Source organism: Oculina patagonica, chromosome 3, assembly GCF_052425735.1.
Source record: "Oculina patagonica isolate OP01 chromosome 3, crgOcupat, whole genome shotgun sequence".
Lineage (NCBI taxonomy): Eukaryota > Metazoa > Cnidaria > Anthozoa > Scleractinia > Oculinidae > Oculina > Oculina patagonica.
In genome coordinates this window covers 12,341,908-12,365,173 of record NC_135760.1, presented here as the reverse complement: position 1 = coordinate 12,365,173, position 23,266 = coordinate 12,341,908, and the positions used below count along the sequence as shown (strand labels likewise).

Genomic DNA, 23,266 nt, shown 5'->3' with positions numbered 1-23,266 from the left:
AAATCAGGCATTAGTGGCAAGAAACCGCATTTATTAAAAGAGTCTCTCAGAGAATAAAACTAACAAAAAAACTGTTAACATTATAGAATGTGAAACTTTAAACAAAATTCTAGTTGACAAAACGCATGCACATGTACATTTTTTATAGTGAAGAACAAAGCCCAATTTTTTAAGGAAAAAAACATGAAGATTAAAGGTTTAAACATTATCGGACATTGTTTTCACCCTCCCCCCCCCCCCCCCCTCCCTTAAAAGAAGAACTATGCTTAAAAATTGTGGCTAGTAGAAAATAAGTTTTGGCTAGTGAAATGAAAACCTATCACTAGCCACTTGGCTAGTTAGCAAAAAAGTTAGTCTTGAGCCCTGGATATGAAACAAGCAAATGAATAGTAACAATGAAAATAAGCTTATACAGGTAGTTGAAAGTGAGAGATGGTTTTCTCGAATGTGAACAATAGTTTTATTATGACAATAATCATAAACAGAATCCTCGTTGAAGGTTGTTAATTTCTATCAAAAATTCACATAATCCTAGAAAAAGGTCAGCTATGTGTTGAAAGTATGATAAACAACTACCGAAAGTCATCTGAAAACTCTACACAGCAGCTTGCTAGCAGTTTAAGGATTTAATATGCAGTGGCTTTTCTGGATAATTTAGTGATTTGGTGGATTTTTTTTTCTAAAGAAAAACTAACTGATGAACGAGTGGTGATAAACTTTAACCCCAAAGATCCGGGTGTGGATGAAGATGTCATATTCCATGCAAATCTCAATTATTCAAATGTAAGTAAATTTTTAGACATTAATTGATGTTTTTTGTGGATAAATTGACAGAGTTTTTACTTTTTTAAACTTCTTTGAGAAGAGGCACTTCTATGCAAAATTGGCAATCTCCCAGACTTCAATGATTAGTATTGTTTTGTTGACATACCTGTCATCAGTTGTGGTATACCTAGTATAATATTATGCGTTTAATAGGGTAGTAACAATGTTATTGTCCTATAGTGACTAATGTTCCAGGTTTCTAATGAGTATACATCTACTTTAGTCAGTTGTTTCAGGCTATGGAAACTGTGGTCCAGACCACTTGTTTGAGTTGTTTGCAGACAATTTATCATTTAATACTCAATTTTCAGATTGAAGCTGGCGCTGTTCACTACAAATGGAAATTTGATGAAGGAGAAGTTCAAGGCTGGCAGCCAGTTGCAACTCTTCGCTTTCATAAAGCAAAGAGGTAAGAAAAAGGAGTTTTTACTACATTTTTTAGCTTTTGAAGCATTTTGAAACTATGTATCCTATAATACTTATTGCTGCTTATTTTCCCGACCTGACCAATCGATGAAATTCCATAATCGATTATAATCGATAGCAATAAATATTAATCGATTGATATCGGAAATCGATGAAAATCGATGACCCAAAGAGATGTGAGTATCGATTTTCATCAATTGTCATCGATTGTTATCGATTATATCGATTGTCAGTTGCAATCGTTTAATAATGATTTCAGATACGTTTGCGCTAGGCAATTGAGTCTAACCTATCGTATTTTTTCCTTTTCACAAAAAGTGATCTGTTGTGCAATTGCTTCTTTTCCTCTCCTCTGTCGCCGATTTTTTTTCTCAAGGGAAAAAGACTCGCCTGTCTTTTACTGAAAATGGACACTCGTGGTAGCCCTTCACAATAGCCTCTATTATTAGTACGTTCATTTCGTGCTTTGTTTGACTCGCAGAACTTCGATTAGACTAACTTAGTGAAAGGATGCATAACGTATCGCCTTACAAAATTAATGTTGCAAGAATTGAAAATGGCTCATTTATTTATTATAACCGATAATAATCGATAACATCGATAAAAATTGATACAATTAAGAGGATGTGAATTGTGAGTATCGATTTTCATCGATTAATGGAACCAATCGATATTAATCGATTGATTTTTATTGATTATATTGATTATATTGATTGGTTTCCGATGATCGATTTTTCTAGTCATCGATTGGACACGCCGGGTTATTTTCCATCACTCTTTGGGGGGATCTCTGTTTCAAAGCATTTCTGGTGAATTGTCGTGTTATAAGAGTATTAATTTTTACTAAATGCGTATCAAAGATTAGTTGTTCAAACATTTCTTACACTTGTAGCACCCTTTGTCAAAAGTCCTGCGTATTAACTGCAAGCTGACGGGTACTTGTTGACCTTTTATTTGAACCAAGAGTGTAACAAATAACCTGCCAAAGTTAATGCTGTGTGTTTGCCTTTTAGTTATGTCGTTCAAATCACAGCAGCAAATTATTTGAACTCAGTTAAGAAGTCCGTAAAAGTCAAAGTCCTCAAAGGTTTGTTGCACTTTCAAGTTGTTTGAGTTTGCCTCCTTGTTTTAACTCTTACTAAAAAACAATTCTGAAAGAAAGTGATGATTGGAATACATGATCATAGCAGATGGAATGCTTGATCATGATTACATTACTGGCTACATTTCTTTCTGCAGACCTCACGCCTGTGAATGTCACTGCTAGTGTTATTGGGCCCACTCAAATTAAAGTTACGTGGAAGCATGTTGGGCAAGCTGACAAACTTATCACTGGACACAAGGTTTATAAGAGGTAAGTCAGTAGTAAATAACTGGTTCTTACCGACTGATGTGTTGGTGTCAAGGTGTGAGTTACAATTTGGCAACCAAACCACCTCTTTCTCATCTCAGTTTCCTGTCCAACTCTGATTTCCTGCCCAGCTTTTCATTTGTTGAATTCTTAAGCTGGAAAAATCCTGCAAAGGATTCCATTGCTAAAAAATCATTACAGGATGATATGTTAAATAACGGTTGTTATACTAAGGATTCGTGTGAGGTGTGGTGGCCTAATGGTTAGTGCATTGGACTCCGGATTGAGCGGTCTGGGTCCAAGACCTGGCTGGGGCGCTGCATTGTGTTCTTAGGCAAGACACTTTACTCTCATAGTGCCTCTCTCCACCCAGGTGTATAAATGGGTTCCCGGGTATTTAGGGGGCAACCCTGCGATGGACTAGCATCCCATCCAGGGGGGAGTAGAAATACTCCTAGCTGCTTAATGCTTCAGAAACTGGGATAAGCTCTGGCCTGATGAGTCACTTGCCTTGACAGCAGGATATACTAAGGATTCAGATATTGATTCACACATCATGTTTACAAATAATTTCTGTTTCTTGTGTGCTTTTCATCAGTACTTTAGGAAGTAGTGGCTTTCAGCAGACATCCTGTGCTGTTACCACAACCACAACGTGTACGGTGGGCAATCTATCTCCAGCTACTACTTATTACTTCAAGGTGAAAGCTTCTACTAAAGATCAAGAATCTGCATTTTCAAACGTTGCATTTGCCATGACTAATGTCACCAGTAAGTCACTTTTTAAATAAATTTCTAATAAGGTTGATCTAGATTGAATGCAGCTGTAGTTCGTAATGTATTGTTAGTTTTTTTTCTGTACAAATAATATCTGTAAGTTTTCGGTCAGAATCTAGTCACCAAACATTACATCTAAGGTTGCTAAGCAAGAAGACAATCCTTATGGATCCAAGGTTGCTAAGCAACAAGACAATCCTTGTGGATCCAAGGTTGCTAAGCAACAAGACAATCCTTGTGGATCCAAGGTTGCTAAACAATAAGACAATCCTTATGGATCCAAGGTTGCTAAGCAACAAGACAATCCTCATGGGTCCAAGGTTGCTAAGCAACAAGACAATCCTTGTGGATCCAAGGTTGCTAAGCAACAAGACAATCCTTATAGATCCAAGGTTGCCTAGCAACAAGACAATCCTTATGGGTCCAAGGTTGCTAAGCAACAGGACAATCCTCATGGGTCCAAGGTTGCTAAGCAACAAGACAATCCTTGTGGATCCAAGGTTGCTAAGCAACAAGACAATCCTTGTGGATCCAAGGTTGCTAAGCAACAAGTCAATGCTTGTGGATCTTAGGTTGCTAAGCAACGAGATAACCCTTATGGATCCAAGGTTGCCAAGCAACAAGACAATTTTTATGGATATGTTGCTGGCTGTTATTTTCATTTTGATAACCAAGATTTTTGGAATAAAAATAATTAAATTTATTCATTTGCCAGGGCTGGAGATGTTCAGGGATGTAGCTATGAAAACATTAAGGTGGCTCATCAACAAGCCCAGCTGGTCTTTTTGGTCTTGGCAGCTCTAAATTTCAATGAAATTTCAGCCAGATTTAAGTTCTCTTTCAGCTAGTGAAATTAGCCGGCAGCCAACTAGGCGACATCCCTGGATATTGTGGATTCCTGTGCTGTGCTATGAATTACTTGTGCAATGTCTGTTCCTCTCAAGACTATAAAAAACATTCTAATTCAAATCAGATTCAGATACTGGAAGAAGTCTGTCTGACTTGAAATGCTTTGCCCACCACGCTCTGCCCATTCCCATTATATTCATCACCATTTTTGTCGTTTTTCCTTCCAGCTCCTGGGGGACCAGAAAATCCGAGTGCAACAGTTCTTAATTCTTCAGCCATTAGAGTGGAGTGGAAAGCCCCAGCAAGACCCAGTGGACGCATCACAAGTTACACAGTAAGAGATAAATAAGCACATCAGAAAATAACACATAAATTATTGTGTATTAGGGACTATTGAGGTGGGATGAAATAACATAATAAAAACAGTTTTTGATGCTAGACATTTCAGTAGAAGGTTACTGATGTTTCAGCAATACTGCCTTCATCAGGGTGTACAGTTCCACTATTGAGGTGTGACTGTGGTGTTACCTTAGAAAATGTTCATATTCATAGTGAGCCTCTTTCCTCTGTAACTGCCAACTGTCCCCATCCCCCCCCCCCAAAAAAAAAAAAAGAAATAATGAAAAAAATGAAATGCAGAATATCTGCTGAGAAGGTTTCCCTTCTAATATAAACCTATTGGCTTAGATAGACACCGTAGCTCTTAAGGTGGCCCGTGGGTATTTATGAGGCTGAAAGTTCCCATTTTTAAGCGCGTTTTAAAACGGGAAAACGTGAAGCGATTGCTTAGATTTTTGAGAATCTGAAAGAAAAATCCTAAAATGATAAAATTTATAGCGATCAAACGCGATTTGTTTAAGTTATGAGCGATTTTCGGAAGCCTTCTTTTTTAATAAAATGCGATTATTTTTACAATGCCAGGGTGAATTTTTTTGTAATTACCCCAAAACGCTGCTAAACAGTTGAAGTTTACTCACAACAACTTACAGGAAAATCCACTCCGTAGATTTCCTGAACGAGCGACATCTTTATTTTGCCTTTAAAAACTGTTGTGTTATGCGTCTGACTTGACCGTCGCTAAATGTGATACTTATACTAACCCAGTACCAGCCAGTTTTGAGGCTGCTGTCACCTTAATCTTGTGTGTAAAAGTTAAAAAGATCGCGTGTATACATCAAATGTTAGCAGTCAATAAAGATGGATGGTTTTCAGCCGAATTTTTAAAAAATATCAAACAAATGACGTTATTTCAAATTGCGAAAAATTTGTCGATTTGTTTCGCATTTTTTTAAAGCTGCAGCTAGAACAGGATATTGTAAAGGTTTGTGCCGAGTTTCAGCGTGTTTCTTTCATACGATTTGAAGAATTTCGGTCGGAAAGTCAGGTACATTTGCTTTCCAAGTTCTAGTCGCTTTGTAAACCCCGCATTTCGAATGAAATTATACTGTTGTTTTCGAAGAGAGGTGTTACTTTAAAATTCCGCATGATCTTCTGCCACTTGGAAATAACACAACCTGAAATAGTTACTGCTAATATGACAATTACCGTTCCTGCACATGTATTCCCTGATGCTAGAAGATCGTACGGAATTTGGAAGTAACACCTCTCTTCGAACAACAACAGAATAATTTCATTCGAAAAGCGAGGTTTACAAAGCGATTAGAACTTGGAAAGCAAATGTTCCTGACTTTGCGACCAAAATTCTTCAAACCGTATGAACGAAATACGCTGAAACTCGGCACAAACCTTTGCAATATCCTGTTCTAGCTGCAGCTTTAAAAAAATGCGAAACAAATCGACAAATTTTTCGCAATTTGAAATAACGTTATTTGTTTGATATTTTCAAAAATTCGGCTGAAAACCATCCATCTTTATTGACTGCTAATATTTGATGTATATACACGATCTTTTTAACTTTTACACACAAGATTAAGGTGACATCATCCTCAAAACTGGCTGGTACTGGGTTATTATAAGTATCACATTTATGCGGCGGTCAAGACAAACGCATAACACAACAGTTTTTAAAGGCAAAATAAAGATGTCGCTCGTTCAGGAAATCTACGGAGTGGATTTTCCTGTAAGTTGTTGTGAGTAAACTTCAACTGTTTAGCAGCGTTTTGGGGTAATTACAAAAAAATTCACCGTGGCATTTTAAAAATAATCGCATTTTATTAAAAACGGAGGCTTCCGAAAATCGCTCATAACTTAAACAAATCGCGTTTGATCGCCATACAATTTATCATTTTATATAATTTAAGTATTATTCTTTCAGATTCTCAAAAATCTAAGCAATCGCTTCACGTTTTCCCGTTTTAAAACGCGCTCAAAAAAGGGAACTGTCAGCCTCATAAATACCCGCGGGCCACCTTAAAAACAATTAAATTTCTTTTGTTTGATTTGCAATGGACTATGATGTCACATCACTTTATGTCACACATTACATCACTTTATGTCACACAATGTCAGCTCACATCACATCACCTAAATTCACATAACTTCATATCACATCACATCCATGGGTTCGGGAGTGACAAAAATGCTACTCCCTTTGTGCTATGGAAAGTGTAGATCGCTTGGACATATACTTTTCTCTCCTTAATAGATCCGTTATTGGTCACACAATGACCACGGTAATGTCCATACTGTTAACAATGGCCTTTCATTATCAAGAGACATTGCAGGTTTACAGCAAGATACTGTCTATTTCTTTGAGGTTAGTTTAAGAGCATATCATCAATGTTAAGTGAAGTTTGATATCTGTAGCAGTGGAGGTATTGAATAGTATTGGTAGCAAAAGCAGTAACAGTGTTGGTAGGTTCTTGAAACCAGCCCCAGCCAAATCTGAACCCAACACCTTTGCAATTTTGATGCAAACGCTCAACCATTGAGCTATAAATCCACTGGGAACTGTTCTTTTTTGACCTGCAAAGTGATGATTGTGGGATGACAAATAAACCATTTTAGTAGAAACTCAGCTGTGTTCTATTGGAAATCCGCGAATCTGATTGGTTCTCCCACTGTTTTCTATTCGCCGATAGAAAACAGTCGCGCGTGCGTAGCTCTTTAAGCGGTAGATTTTCTTGATTTTTGTCTTCAAAGTGCACAATATTGTAAGTTTTGGACTGCAATCCTTTAGAGTTTCTACTAAAACAATTAGACTACTCGCCCTCATTTTCTATGAGCGATAGTCAACTCGGCTGCGCCTCGTTGACTATTTGCTCATAGAAAACTCAGGCTCGTAGTCTAATTGTTAAATATGAGCTACAAACAGTGGAAAGAACAAATGAGAAAGGGTATCTGCAACATCCAGCACAGCAGCTTTAGATTTTAAACAATTCTTAAAATAATAGTGACCATATTCAAATTTCTCCTTTTGGTAGCTTTGCATTGTTAAGTTAGAGTATGGTCCTATCTTAGAGTAGTGCTGAAAGATTGAACCCCAACACTCTTACGATAATAGATGACAATTATTTACATATCAGTTAGACTAAGATATTCAACTGCCATTTCTTGTTTCAGGTGTATGCAAATAGTGACTCAGGTCGCAGTATATCTGCAGGTCCTGTCCAGGCACTAACACAGTTATCAAGTAAGAATGAGAACTTGTAATACCTTCAACACAGACAAACATTCTCTTCTTGGTGTTTGGAAATATGATAAAACACTCTCAGTGTTAATAATGTTACTTGAAATAATTATTTAAATTCTTTTATGTGACATTATATATGACCTAATTTTCCAGTCCTAAAAAGTTGGGAAAATTGGAGTTACCATTTGAAAAACACCCAGAAGGATTTCTATACCACACAATGGTCATAATGCGTGATAAATATTTTGACTCAGTGGGAAAAACAATCTCTGTAATATGTTGTCTTCTTTTAACATTATAATATTTTTTTCAGAACCAACTCTTCCACCACGTGAGATAAAGAAAGTTTCTGACAATGGTACTTGTGCTATACTACAGTGGAAGCCGCCATTCATTTCAAAGACAGACCAAAGGTCATTTCCAGCCAAGGTAAGTAATGCGAGATCGTGACCAAGATGACCAAGAGCTACGTATAACAATTCACAGTTGCAGTTGCCGGTTTCTGCTAGACCATACAGTGTACTTGTATGGGACGTTTGGGCAAGACACTTTATTCTGACATTATCTCTTCACACAAAGGAAGTTTAACATGCTTTAATTAAGGTTCATTTTTTTTGAGCAGGTAGCCAGGGATTTAAAAATGTTTTGATCGGCGTCAGCAACAGGAAGAGTAGGTGGCTGCGACAAGCAAAGCTTGTTTCTCACAAGCTGATTGCTATGGCCAAAGTAACTGGTGACATAAAATCAAGTAGCCGGTGGAACTCCTGCCGTTGCCACCTTGTTTTGAAACCCTGGGTAGCAGTAGCAAAACCCACTGTTGTGTAAAACAGAAACTGTAGCTGGCAAGCCTTCGACTTTACCTTTTATTAATTTCAGGGTTACAAAGTTCAACGAAAAGATGGCAGCATTCTTGATATACCTACAAACTTTGCAGTTGTCTGCAAACTAACACCTGGAGCACAGCATGTATTAAAAATTTGGGCTTACTCAGATGCTGGTAAAGGGCCTTTTGCTACAATCAACGTAACTACACAAGTTATAAGTAAGTATAGCTGAGAGATTTTATCAGGTTTAACTATACTGTTTCCTATTGATTTTTGCTTTCAAAGTTTTTTTTGTTATAAAAGTGGTGATCTCCTTCAGTTCTTGTTGCTCATGTTTTAGTTTTATTTTGTTGTTGATAGAGCCTGGTGCACCTCAGAATGTACGGGCCGTTGCAATATCATACAAACAAATTACCATTCGGTGGGATCCTCCTAAACAGAGCAGTGGAACCCTGACTGGATATGAAATTTACCAGGTATTAATTGGATTAAGCATTCCAGGTGTTGTTTTCTTGGGTAAAACATGTTACTCTCACAGAGCCTCTCTCTACCCAGGTGTTTAAATCGGTGCGGGTAAATTAAATGCTAGGGGTAACCCTATAGCATCCCATCTGGGAGCCACATAAGCTGAACCACTTGGCTCAAACAAAAACTTTAAAGCATTATAATACATGTTCATTGTTCATAAGAAACATGCATGTCATACTTGTGTTTAAATTATATTGGTGAAACTACTTTGGTAGGGTTATCAACCTTTTATTGCGCATATCAGGTGTAATCCACAAAATGTATTTGTTGGAACATTCAGAGAGCAAGTAAGCCAAGATCAGTTGAAGTCCAGATGGCAGTGTAATTCCACTGCTTTTCTGTTCATCCAAACTACAGTTTTTGACATTCAGTATTTTATACAATAGAATCCTGATTTCTTGACATTCCAGGTGAAATGAGAATTTGATTCGAGAATAAAGTAGGTTCTAGTAACCAGGGGTTAAATTACAAAAAAGTTCTATCCTAGGGAAACAAAAATTGTTGGAGAAATCGAGAGTTTTTGAGAAACCGAGGGTTCAAGGAATCGGGATAGTTTGCTCTTATGACTTCTATTATTGTTTATGACTTTTTTTATTATTTTCAGTTAAGCCCTGTCAAAGATAAGCCTTATTCAGTGCCAGCTGGTAAGACATCTTACACCATTGGGGAGCTGGAGGCATTCACCACTTACAAGTTTGTTGTTTATGCTAAAAACAGTCTGGGCTCTAGTGTGAAGAGTGATGCAGTGACAGCAAAAACACCTGAAACCAGTAAGTTTACTGTAATAATTTTTTTGGCACCTTTTTTTTTTTTTTTTTGGGGGGGGGGGGGGTCACTTCTCATGAACTGGCATACCATGGAGGTGTCGGTAACAGTACTTGTACTGGTAATCCTTTATGGTGCCATGACTGGAATAAAGTGGTGACACTAGTCACTTGTAGGATAAAAAGTGACAAAAAGTGAAGAAAAGATCAAAAGGTGAAAATTATATAAAAAAAACAGAAGCATATAATTTATATACGCTGGTCTGCAGACATCACCAGTGCAATCTTGTGTCTATATGCAAATTGGAAAACTGACTGATGTTTAAAAAATGGATTACATTAGATCCTCAAAATGACATGAAAGCTATTTTATATCAGTTAACATTGCCAAAGAAGATGTAAAGTTCTGGCTGTAGCTACCAGTTTTTTATTAGCAATTTTCATAATTTTCATTCGGCTGCGGTTGGTAAATGGTCAACGTTTCACACCATTTAAACATTCAAACTGCTTGAATTCTCATCGTAATCTTCCATTCGTAAAACAGAACATGGCCCAGAAGAACATAATTCACGGTGATTTCACCTCTTCCTTGTATCCTTTTTCTGGCCAGAATAATAACTGCTATGCAAGAGAAGGAAAATAATAACCCAGACAATCTTTGAATCTGAACTACTAAGTACAGTTGAAAAGCTGAAGTCGAACTACTGAATACTCTTGGGTTCAAACCATTTGTAATGATATACTGTTTGACCTGATGGTTGTTTAATAACTCTTTTTAAGCCCCTGGTATTGTGCAGTATGTCACTACAGAAACTGTTCCACCTTTGTCGGCAAGTATAAAAGTCACATGGTCCACACCAAAACCAACAAATGGAATCATCAAACAATATAAGGTACAGTACTTTAAATTGGATGTTTTTCTTGCAGATTATCTAATGTAATATGGTAAAGGATGAAGTTGTTGGTGACCTTTGTTTTCATAACATAGATGTCCTTAATTAACAATTAAAAAAGCCTTGGCCGTGCTTTGTTCTGTTATAAAGCAAGCAAGGAAGTGACAAGAGCACAAAAGAAGTGTAGGGTGAAACACGAGCTGCAGGCGAGTGTTTCTGCCTACTTCTTGAGTGCTATCGCCACTTCCTTGAGTGCTTTATAACAGAAAATAAAGTTTTACTTAAAACTTTAGAGAAACTGGATTTAAACACGATTTAATCTCAGGATGCGCATGCGGAATGGCGTGACGGATCGTACGCAACGGCGTCAAAAGTCTTGATCTACAAATTCTTTTTTTTCAAAAACTCGTCTGAATTTTTGAAATAAAAGCACGTTAAGCACTACTTGAAGTCTTATCATTAATTTTTGATAGAGCTGAACCACTCAAACCTTAAAAATTCTCCACGGTTTGCTAAAACAGCGAGATTTGAAATGATCCACAAGCTGCACCTGCACGCAAACTGTAAAAGATGGCGAGAGCACTCGTAAGCAGCATGCTTTTTACTCTCATAAAGCACGCTGTTTAAACCAATAAGAATGCTCGTTAGATTGTCACTTAATTATAAACATTCAATAAATGTTCCCTGACTTGTAAAGTCACTAATTACCAGTATAAGTAACAACTGTCTAATTAAAAGTCACAAAAAGTCACAGTAAAAGTGGCTGTTTTAGCAATTCTTGTGGCTTTTGTATACAATGTCCCTCCTCTGACACAGTTCTGAGCTGTAAAGCAGTAATGTGCATCAATTGTTTTTGTTTTATTTCAGATCAAGTGGGGAAAAGCCATTATTGAAGACCCATTGAACACTGATAATTTTAAGATTATGACAGTGGATGGCTCAACCACAGCATACACCTTCAAGCATCTGTTTAGCAACACATATTATTCCTTTGTTGTGACTCCTGTTAATGGTGCTGGGGATGGATTGCAGCACATAAGCCCAAAGAAGCAACGGACAGAAACAGGCAAGTATTAGAACATTCCTCTTCTCTACCATAGGATTACCAGTACCTGACTACCTCCTCCACCCTGATTACCACCACCTCCTCCTTCTTGTCCTTTTCCTCTTCTTCCTCTGCCTCCTCCTCCTCCTTCTCCTCCTTGTCTTCCTTCTCTTCCTTCTCCTCCTCCTCCACCACCACCACCACCACCACCACCCTGACCACCACCACCCCCTCCTCCTACTCTTCCTCCTCTTTCCTCCTCCTGTTCATCCTTCTCCTCTTCCTCCCCCCCCTTCCTTCTCCTTTTCTTCTTCCTCCCCCCCCCCACCACCCCCTCCTCCTTCTCTTCCTCCTCTTGCCTCCTGTTCATCCTTCTCCTCTTCCTCCTTCTCCTCTTCCTCCTCATCCTCTTCCTCCTCTGTCTCCACCACCACCACCCTGACTCTCCTTCTCCTTCTCTCCCCTACCACCACCACCCCCTCCTCCTTCTCTTTCTCCTCTTTCCTCCTCCTGTTCATCCTTCTCCTCTTCCTCCTTCTCCTCCTCCCCCCCCCCCCCACCACCACCACCCCCTCCTCCTTCTCTTCCTCCTCTTGCCTCCTGTTCATCTTTCTCCTCTTCCTCCTCCCATCCTCTTCCTCCTCTGTCTCCACCACCACCACCACCCCTCCTCCTTCTCTTCCTCCTCCCTGTTCATATTTCTCCTCTTCCTCTCTCTCTTCTTTCTCTTCCTCCTCCTCCCCACCACCACCACCCCCTCCTCTTTCTCTTCCTCCTGTTCATCTTTCTCCTCTTCCTCTCTCTCCTCTTTCTCTTCCTCCTCCTCCTCCTCCACCACCACCCCCTCCTCCTTCTCTTCCTCCTCTTTCCTCCTCCTGTTCATCTTTCTCCTCTTCCTCCCTCTCCTCTTTCTCTTCCTCCTCCACCTCCACCACCATTACCCCTATTCCTTCTCTTCCCCCTCTTTCCTCCTCCTGTTCATCTTTCTCCTCTTCCTCTCTCTCCTCTTTCTCTTCCTCCTCCACCTCCACCACCATTACCCCTATTCCTTCTCTTCCTCCTGTTCATCTTTCTCCTCTTCCTCTCTCTCCTCTTTCTCTTCCTCCTCCTCCTCCTCCCACCACCACCACCCCCTCCTCCTTCTCTTCCTCCTCCTCCCTCCTCCTCCTCCACCACCACCACCCTGACTACCACCATCGCCCCCTACTCCTTCTCTTCCTCCTCTTTCCTCCTCCTGTTCATCCTTCTCCTCTTCCTCCCTCTCCTCTTCTTTGTCCTCCTCCTCCTCCCCTCCTCCCCCCTTTCTTTCTTCCTCCTCCTGAGTGATATTCTGCTTTTGAACAACCAAGCCCTGGTCAATTCATGCCATGAAACTAGAGTGAAGGAGGGAATCTTTTTCATGGGCTAATTATCTTGATGGTACATAACATACGTGATAAGAAATTATACAAGAGTAACTGTTGGTGATTATTTAATCCCCAGCTTTAAAGGGCACAGAACGGCTCAGCATGACCTTTACAGGCCCCGTAATGGATGGTGAAGAAGCTTCAAAAAACTTTATTCCTCAATTCATTCAAGTTGCCAGTACCAAAGCTAACATTTTGGAGTAAGTATTTTTATTCAATCAAATTTGGGCAAATTTTGTAATTTTTATTTAACAAAATTAAATGAAACAATGTGTTCTATTGAGTTATGGGTCCATGCAGGAGGTTGCTTAGCACAAAAGAAGCACTGAGAGTGACTCTAGCTTCTTGAGTGCTTAGCTAACCTCCCATCCATAACTCAGTAATGCACAGCCGTGTCATTTGTTTTATAGATGGTTTCTTACAGTTTCTCTGAGACAGAACTGTGTATACTAAGGTTACTATCACTGATAAGAACCTAAAACAAGATCAAACTTCTGGTTAGAAAACTCATGAAGTAGTTACACTTTATTTTTTCATTGATCGCTTTTTGTCGTTGCACGATATCAGTGCACATGCTCAAGTTAAAGGCATTCATCAGCATCCACCCATGTGCAAATATTAAATGCTTCATAGATTTACCAATCAGAGCATGCGTTTTACTTGATGTTTGCTATAGTATAAGTTGCTTTAACAGACTCATTTTCTAAGTTGTTATTGTATGATAAATTAGTTGCATGAACTTTGAGGAAAGCAGAATGAAAGAGTTGTTGACACTACCATGCCAGTGAGGTTGGTGTGAAGACTGATCACTGGAAGTAATGAGGGATTCCATAATACAAACTAGTGAAATATCTCGGACAGTATTCTTCATAAATACTTACTTAATTTTGTCTAGATGATGGAAGTTCATTATTTATTGTTTGCTCATGATGAATTTGTGTTTAAAATGTTTTTTTTTTTTAATCCAGCGATCGACTAGCTGCTATTGAAATCAAGAGAAACACTGGACGAGCAGAACAGGGAAAAGTTATGTTTGATCTTATTCCACCACTTAACAGTTCTGGTAATAAACTGATCTTTTAAGTATTATTTTAATCATCAACAAGTGTAGCTTGTTTTGTAAATTTTTTTCTATTTGGAATTTTTTTTTATCAAATCATTTTGTCGTGGTGATCATTTGCATAATTTTTGTGACTTGTGTAGTTGATTATTAGATCTCTCACTGTGATTGGTTAGTTTTGCAAGTTTTTTTCTTCTTCAGTAAGACCCACCCCCTGCATGCTTAACTTGAAACACTTTCTTTTTTCCTAAGGCAGAGATAGTTATAATAAGTGAATTATTAACCTTGTTTAATTTCTAAGGGTCAATATTGTAAGATAGGGATCGTCTTTCTTATCCTATAACCTATCAATAGGCCTTATGCATGATAGCCTCATATGCTCAAAATTCACCACCAAACCTTGTTTGTCTGTATCTTGTGGTATGGGCCTTGGAACTTGATAACTAAGGGGAATGTAGAGACCATGCAGTCTTGGTGCTTTAGAGTTTTAAAACCATCTCTGTGTCACAGTGAAGAAAATATATTCCCTCAACTTTATAACAATCTTTTCTTTTACATGTACAAGGTGTTTCTATGACAAAGGCTAAATCTGCTCTCAATAAAGGCTTTATAGCGAGAGACTGGAAGCTTGTCAGTGGTTCCTTAAGGTTTGTTGTGGCAGCAATTTTTTGACTGGTTAGAGATGGTTAGAGTAGTTGATTGGCATGTCACAAATTGACACAACAATTTTCCAAGCCTCGAAACTCCATCACAAGTTAAGAGATCACAGTTAAGTAATTTAAAAAGTAGATACAGAGGTTCAAATTATGACAAACATGCTTTGCGTTACTATAGACATTACATAGGGCCGATTTACAGGGTATGTCTTTGTCGCAGACAACAAGCATACGACAGGCCTTCAACATGAATTGTGTCGTGTAAAACAAACCTACAACCTTCTTACTTGTAAGTGAGTTGTCACATGTCATGTCATAAGTCTTGTCATAGGCCTGTCGTAAGCTAATTGTCACATGCAAATAAGGTGGACTTTGTAAATTGGCCCTTATTGTACAATGATTTTAAACAGGTTCAAAACATTAATCTGGATCGATTCGTCAAGAGTACTTGTCGATTCAACACGAGTCGCACGGCGTCGATCCGCCTTACCGGAAGTCAAGGGCAAACTTTCCCTGGGAGTCTTTACAAGGAAAACGTTTTCCACAACTATCTTTCAGTTCTCAGTGGAGAATCCCCTGCACTTGATTCTCTTCTATTTATAAAAGTTTTTATTTCTGTACATTGTATAATAAAATTGATGTTGTCAATAAAGTAATGCTGTTGTTTTTTCAGCACTGTTTCTGAAGTCATTTCACCTACCTCAGGAGGAAAGCCATCAGTCGGGGCTCAGAAAGGTGGCTCGCCAGACGATGGTAGTCAAAACAAAACACTCGCTATCGCTATACCCCTTGCAATAATAGGTACAGATATTTATCTGTTGTGTAGAGAGTAATCGTTATTTAAAGTTGTTTTGGTAACAGGTGAATGTACATTTGAGTGATATCTATATTTTTGTCTTGTCGCATTTAATTTACTGATCACCTTTTAGGAGGGAAGGGGGCAATAAGTTCCCAAATCTGCACCCTGCCCTCCCAACTCCCAGACTTCAAGTTCAATATAATTGAAATTAGTAATAACTAATCGAAATAATGAAAAAATTTCCTTTTTTCTCCAGCTTCCCACCCTTCCACCCTTACCTCAGTCCTTACTGCCCCCCCCCCTCCCAACCCTCTTCCACAAAAAAGTAACAGTAACAGGCTGTCTTCAGAGATTCTTCTGACACTGAATTTGATGGCCGATTTCTATTATAAACTCTAAACTTGACCATAATAATATTGAACTGCCATAAATAGATAAATGGATGACGACCTGATGCTTCCACTGAAGTTGAGGGGTTCAAAAGATAATTAACTGAACAACCAAATTATTAGCTGAAACCCCAGGGGGGGTACTCGGGATTTCAAATGACGGGGATGATCGAATGCGGGCAAAACCAAGACCCAAAACATCCCTAGGGCTTTCAACATAACCCAAAAAATCCCTAGATCACTAATTGACCCCTCAAAAATCAACAGCAAAACACGTTTGTTTGTACTTTATTTGCAGAACTTTGCAGCCAAAGCACTACCACGAATCTCCAGATTATTTTAAATACCCAAAAACATCCCTACTTAATTTAAAAAAATGCTTGCCAAATTTTCCTACCCAAAAAAATCCCGGGATCGAAAATTTCGAACCCAAACAACCCTCGGGGCTGAGACTGAGGCATGATTAACTTATCAAGAAACTAGTTTACTAGTTAACTGATTTGTTTGTTGTTATTCCACAGGTGTAGCTTTGTTGTGTGGTTTGATATTTTATTACATGAAATACAAATCACTCGAGAAGCACTACAGAAAAATGCACGACAAAGACCATGAGGAGGATGAGATGAGAGTTGTTTATAATGAGGACATGCAAGCAGGTAACACTTGCAAAACATTTTGGTAAATATGTGGCTTGCACCTGTATCAAGTTTTGAAGGTTGGTGGTGGCCCAGCTGTTAGTATGTTGGGCTCTAGGGTTGGGTGGAGGGTACAACCTTATATGAACTATGTAGGGTATATGTAACAATGATACAGTCATCTCTCTTTTAAGACGAACACCGTCAGTACTGGCTTTTTAGAGTTGTCTATCTTTCAGGGAGTTTAGTTACAGTAAAATGACTAAAAAACAGGGAGTGGGACCAACACCAGGTGTCCGTCTAAGAAAGGTGTCCATCTTATAAAGGAGTACGTTAAAAGAGGGTTGACTGTAGTGTTGTGATTTCTGCAAGTCTTTTCTAACATCTAGTTTTGAATAGGGCTGTAAAATACTGTACAGCTGAACATGGCCTAGAAAGAAGAAAGGGTCTCAAAGTCCCAACAGCACATTCCGCTCATCCACTGGACTCTGGATTGAGCAGTTTAGTTTCAAGCGCCAGACATAGCCAGGGTCATGTGTACACAGAACTATGGCGATACCGAGGAACACTTGCAGTTGACTAGTCAAGTGCTCTTAACATATTGTAACTTAATTCTGATTTTTTTTATTTATTTATTTTGATTCTGTTATAGATTCTCCAGATGTCATTTTTGGTGATCATTCGAAAAGAGGAAGGAGTAAGGTTTACAAAGATGCAGAGAAAATACCTCTAGGTGAACATGATGAACTAGCCATGATTTAACATTCCAGTTCTGTGCATCTTAATGTTTACACACCAGTAGTGCTACTCAATGTGTACAAACTATAAAAAGCTCCAAGGGTGATATTTATCCTGTTTGTAGTGTTAGGTTAGAACAACGCAAAGCCTAACACATCTTGTTATGCAACAACAAGTCTTCTATTGATGACACTGAAATATCTTAAAGGAGAAGTTCACTCCAGAATGGCCCTTTATTTTCTTTACGCCAATAAAAAGTTTGTACAAAGATATGTTATTCACCAAAATTTCTGCCTCCAACGTGTGCTATAACCCTGTGAAATCTTTCCCAAAACTCGACAACTGAACGCCGCCATCTTGGAGCTGATAATGTATGCGTGACGTCAAAGAGCTCAGCCTGAAGTTTGGCGGGAAAATTTAAATACTCGAAACACCTTGTTTCTTCGTAGTGGCATTTGTTCGTCAAAATGCCTGTTTGTGCAGCTCCATTGTTCTCAAACAGAGCTCCAAAAAATACATAAAACCAGGAGTTTCGACTATTAAAATTTTACCGCCAAACTTCAGGCTGAGCTCTTTGACGTCACGCATACATTTCCAGCTTCAAGATGGTAGCGTTCAGTTGTCGAGTTTTGGGAAAGATTTTGTAGGGTTATAGCGAACGTTGCAGGCTGAAATTTTTGTGAATAACATATCTTTGTGTAAACTTTTTATTGGTGTAAACAAAATAAATGGTCATTCTAGAGTGAACTTCTCCTTTAAGTACAACTTCATTAACTAGTATATTCTGTGATGATGTATATTCAGTAAGGCCAACTTAAGTTTTTTGTACATTTTTATAATTCTCTCATAGTAATGAGAAATTAGCAATACATCTGTGTTGGCAATAACAGTGTTAACAAGAGGTACATGACAGCTAGAATTCTATGTATGGTACGGGGTTAATAACATCTCAACCTCCAGTTTATTTGTTAAATTGTATCTAAGATTCAAGAACTAGCCAGTAGGGGAGACTCAACGAGGGTTTAACCAAAGTTACAGCAGTGGTAGTTCACTCATAGGATTAGTTGTAAGATTTTTTAAAGTAAAGTTGGTTGTGATATTCTTCATGTCATTCTAATCTTTTATGGAAAACAAGAACTCACAATCAGATAATTGACCTTGTTCCCAATGTGTGGCTTCATAGCTCAGTTAGTAGAGCATCGCACCGATATCGCTGAGGTCACGGATTCAAATCCTGTTGAAGCCCTGAAGGTTTCACGTATTTTTTTTGTGAGTCTTTGTAATGCTGAAGTGTTTATATCCTTGAGATATTTGTAATATGTCTACCTCGAGTAAGGTTGCTATGCAGTATGTGAAATATTTGTTTGCAAAGATTTGGGGAAAATGGGGTTTCATAAGGGGCAGGCACAGGGCAAATTGACCAGCTGTGAACAGGAATTTGCCTGGCTGTTTTCAACATCTGAACCCACTTTACCAAAGAGGGTAGGGCCTTGCTGAAACTTTTCCTGCGTGCCAATCCCTGAACCCCACCTACTCCAAACCTTAATGAATCCCCTGGGAAACATCTTCTTTTTATTGGATAGCACAAGTATTATATATATATACCATTGCAGCTACTTCAGGCTTGTACAACATCAATAACAAAAACGTGTGCCGTTGTTTTAAACAGACAGTACAAATCAGGAACTGTAACAATTGTAGGTGAACCCTGACTTGTCTTAAGTTTTGATGTTACCTTTATTTTAAATAGTAAAACAGGGAAGTTTATAAAAACTTTCAATTTATTATGGCAGCTAGGTTGTAAAATTAAACATAAAGGTATCTGATACCAATTATTTTTGGAGCAGCTTCCGAATTTGATGTAGCTAGGGTCATTTTTGTACTCTCTTTTAACTTGACACAATAAGTGTGTCACTAAGTGTAGTTTATATTAAAATTTAGTATTTTGGAGTGTTAATGCACACCAAAACAAGTTCAATAGACTTCATTGCACTTGTCTTAGTCTTTCTGACTGTGTGCTAAGGAAAACGCTCTTAAAAGCGTTAGATTTTGGGTTAGAATGCTGTATTATGAACAATTTCTTCAGCACAAAGTTGTACAATCCAGCTGGGTATGTTTACCCATCAGTTTTGCTGTCTTGAGACGAGAACAAAAAATAAAAACTGACTTGTAATAAATATATGCAGCTGCCCTTATGCAACTTTTCGCTGAGTCAGCTTTTTTCACACGATACATAATTAGTAGTTTTAAAAAATTTGGTGTTTGCTGTGCTTAGGTGTTATATTAAAAGGTTTGGCTAATGATCAGCTTTGTATCAGTGTAACCTTCAATAAAGTATTGTTTTAATAACTGCTGGAAGTTCCTTAAATAATTCATAGAGGTTAATATCATAACTCCACTGAATTTTTCCACGGTCTACACTCTTACAGTGAAGGCGCGGTGGCCTAATGGTTAGCGCAGCAGACACCGGATCGTGCGGTCCGGGTTCAAGACCTGGCCGGGGCACTGCAATGTGTTCTTAGACTAGACACCTTACTCTCATAGTTCCTCTCTCCACCTAGGTGTATAAAAGGGTACCGGCGAATTTACTGCTGGGTGGTAACCCTTCGATGGACTAGCATCCCATCCAGGGGGGAGTAGAAATACTCCTAGCCGCTTAATGCTACAGAAACCGAGATAAGCTCTGGCCTGTTGAGCCACTTGCCTCGACTGCAGGCTTTACCTTCCTTTCACTCTTACAGACCACATGTCATAAAATGTTCTCATATAGCACGTGGTTCCACTGCAAAGTTTTAGACATTTTATGGGGTCATTTCTATGGTCCGTACGAGTGTAGACCATCGAAAAATGTCAATTTGTTTTATATAATAACACAGAAAATCATGCGCCTGTGACAGCTTGTAAGTTTGATTAGAAGCTTTTCCACTTAAAGCCGACAAATGCATGGTAAATGTTTTGCCCCAGATGTTCTAGTTGACATTTCACAACTTGCTGGATTCTGCTTTTTGGAAAAATCATGACAATTTCTCAAGTTTTCTCTAATTTACCTCGTTATGTGTTGCATCGACCATGGCTCTTGACTAGTGAGCACACGAGAATTATCTCAGCTATTGTATAAAAAATTGATTGATGTTACTGTCACTGATACACAATGCAAAAAAAATCGTCTTTATTTTACGAGGGTAGCACGTAATAGTTGTGCGACTAAGAAACCTGTGGCCCTCGGATTCCCGTTCGAATTGGAATTTAGAAGTGGAAGGAGGAAAACCAGGGAACCCGGAGAAAAACCCTCGGAGCAAGGACGAGAACCAACAACAAACTCAACCCACATATGACGCCGGGTCCGGGAATCGAACCCGGGCCACATTGGTACAATGTAGGAGGCGAGCGCTCTCACCACTGTGCCATTCCTCCTCCCCCCAATGCAGAACCTATGCAGCTGAAGTCCTTTGCATGCATGGGGGGGGGGGGGGACTCCCATATGAAAGGGACGGGGATGCTCGTCGTCTCGTTTAGGGGTGTAAATTTCGGATTTGGGTCTTGCTTAGGGTGTTCTGGGAAAACTGTCATTATTTTTAGCCTTCAAGGTCTTGTTTAGGGTTGCACGCGAAGAAATAACCAAAAAGAAAGAATTTTCATTTGTTATATTTACTCGATTCGGATCAATTTAGGTTTCTGGGAAACTGCTCACCTACCCCTCCCCAAACCTAACATTAACCCTTACTTATCGCTTTGGACAAAATGTTAGGTTTGGGGAGGGGTAGGTGAGCAGTTTCCCAGAAACCTAAATTGATCCCTCGATTCATATAAACAAAGTCTCTTTTAGGAGTCTTCATAAGCTTCGGCCACGCCCAGATTGGTCTCTTTTAGGGGTAAAATTCAAAACTTCCGACGAGCATCCCCGTCCCTTCTATATGGGAGTCCCCCCCCCCTCCCTCCCCCCCGAGACATGCATTGAGGACCTATGATGCTGGGTGACATGATCTCTGCATCTCATGATGACATTAATAGTTTGTGACTTGGCCCAGTCCTTCCCATTGCACTTGTGAGGGAATGATTTGTTTTTAAAAAAGTAACATCAAGCAAATTTTGTACGGGGGGGGGGGCGCCCCCCCCCGCCGAGAGCAAGAAGCCATAGGTACAATTTGATTGCAAGAATTCATAAACCGGCTTCGCAGGGTTGGTCCATGGAGCTGGGTCCATGTTTCCATCCTGCTATGAAAGTAGGTTTCAATTTCAAGGAAGTTATTTCATAAAAGAAATAGAGCCTGTGTAGTGTGCTTGAGTGAGCTTTAGTTATTTTCCCAGCACCGTAGAATCAGGTTTTAAGCGCCCCCGGTTTATGCCCATCTACCTGGAAATAAAAAAATACATCCAATTATATCCCCCTTCCCCAGGTGTAAGCCCCCCTCTGCCAGATGACAGTAGCGAACAGGGCTTAATGCATTTTAACTTCAAAACATATTTCAATCAACGCTCCCGTGCCTGGTTTCAAAACGTTTTTTAATTCCACTTATAAGCCCTCCCGGACATAAGCCCCTCTGCTTATAAGCCCACCCAAAACCCCTTCTGAAGTTGTATAAGCCCAAGGCTTGTAACCTGAATTTTACGGTATATATATATATTTTTTTTTTTTTTTTGTCCCATTACTTCCACTTTTGTTGCCAAAACTATGTACGGTAACATTTTTTGTCTCTGTTGCTACCTTAACAAAAAAAAATTCAAAAAAATACACTTTTAAAACATGACTTTTATTCAGAAGCTATCTTTCTTTGCTTGCGTGTTAATTGTACAAAATGTGTTCTTTAACTACTGTAAATATAACTATCACAATTTAGTAAACATCTAACAGGATTAAAAGCATAAAAAAATGTCCTTCTAAACAATAGCAATAAAGAGTAAACTAATAAAAATCTGGCTGCTATATACATTTTCTCTCAAAAACCTAAACATGGCACAGAAATGGCCAAAAAAATGAAGTCTTCCTTTCGGGTTTCAAATTTGAGTTTTAAAAATTTCAACTTATGTTTGCTCGTTCAACTACTTTGGATAGTATTTGCTAGCTCATTTACAATGTGTAGCAAGCTGACTTCTTGGGAGGAAGGGGGTATGTGCTGAATGAGTGGCACATATTTACTCCCCCCCCCCCCCAAACCCCCCTTGCTGAGTTTCTATAATGGTACGTTTTGATACAGTTTGGTTAGGTCTATTTTGTTGCTTAATAAGCAGATGTTTTGTTACTCATTTCCAAATTACAACAACACCAAAGAATCTTAATATCATCAACAGAGGCCCTGCCACGGTTAATTCCAACAAGCGATTTGGCCCAGAAAGTAGCGACAGCAAATCAAATCAAATCCTGACAAGCGACAACCCTTTTGGAAAAACTTAAATTCCGACAAGGACAAGCAATTTTCCCTTCAATTCAACTACCAACAGCGACGGGAAGTGCGATAAAACAGGGACATGGGACATTTTTAAATTTAGACAAGCGACACGGGATTCCCCTGGCAGGGCCTCTCAACAGTACTTCTACAACTGTAGAAGTCAGAAAGTCAGTAAATGTATAGGGAATCTGAGCCCCCACCCATCCCCTCCCCCTACAATGGGCCTGCTTTTGGAGGTTCCACAAGGCCATTTCATGCATCTCCAGAATTATGACTACCAGTGATTTACACAAGAATAATTATTATTTTAACTAAACACAGA

General features: G+C 39.0%; 1 protein-coding gene across 1 annotated transcript in view; it reads left to right on the top strand.

Moving 5' to 3' along the window:
- Positions 1-19,906, top strand: part of LOC144646618 (uncharacterized) — a 36,510-nt gene extending 16,604 nt beyond the window's left edge. The window contains exons 20-39 of the mRNA XM_078506268.1: positions 686-783; positions 1,137-1,234; positions 2,265-2,338; positions 2,491-2,605; positions 3,201-3,373; positions 4,456-4,562; positions 6,834-6,944; positions 7,751-7,820; positions 8,134-8,249; positions 8,697-8,862; positions 9,005-9,120; positions 9,777-9,942; positions 10,717-10,829; positions 11,697-11,895; positions 13,357-13,480; positions 14,249-14,343; positions 14,906-14,987; positions 15,670-15,797; positions 16,706-16,840; positions 17,472-19,906. Of these exons, the coding sequence (XP_078362394.1) occupies positions 686-783; positions 1,137-1,234; positions 2,265-2,338; positions 2,491-2,605; positions 3,201-3,373; positions 4,456-4,562; positions 6,834-6,944; positions 7,751-7,820; positions 8,134-8,249; positions 8,697-8,862; positions 9,005-9,120; positions 9,777-9,942; positions 10,717-10,829; positions 11,697-11,895; positions 13,357-13,480; positions 14,249-14,343; positions 14,906-14,987; positions 15,670-15,797; positions 16,706-16,840; positions 17,472-17,581 (2,396 nt within the window). The 3' untranslated portion in view covers positions 17,582-19,906. The remainder of the gene's footprint in view (positions 1-685; positions 784-1,136; positions 1,235-2,264; positions 2,339-2,490; positions 2,606-3,200; positions 3,374-4,455; positions 4,563-6,833; positions 6,945-7,750; positions 7,821-8,133; positions 8,250-8,696; positions 8,863-9,004; positions 9,121-9,776; positions 9,943-10,716; positions 10,830-11,696; positions 11,896-13,356; positions 13,481-14,248; positions 14,344-14,905; positions 14,988-15,669; positions 15,798-16,705; positions 16,841-17,471) is intronic.
- Positions 19,907-23,266: the final 3,360 nt, after the last annotated feature.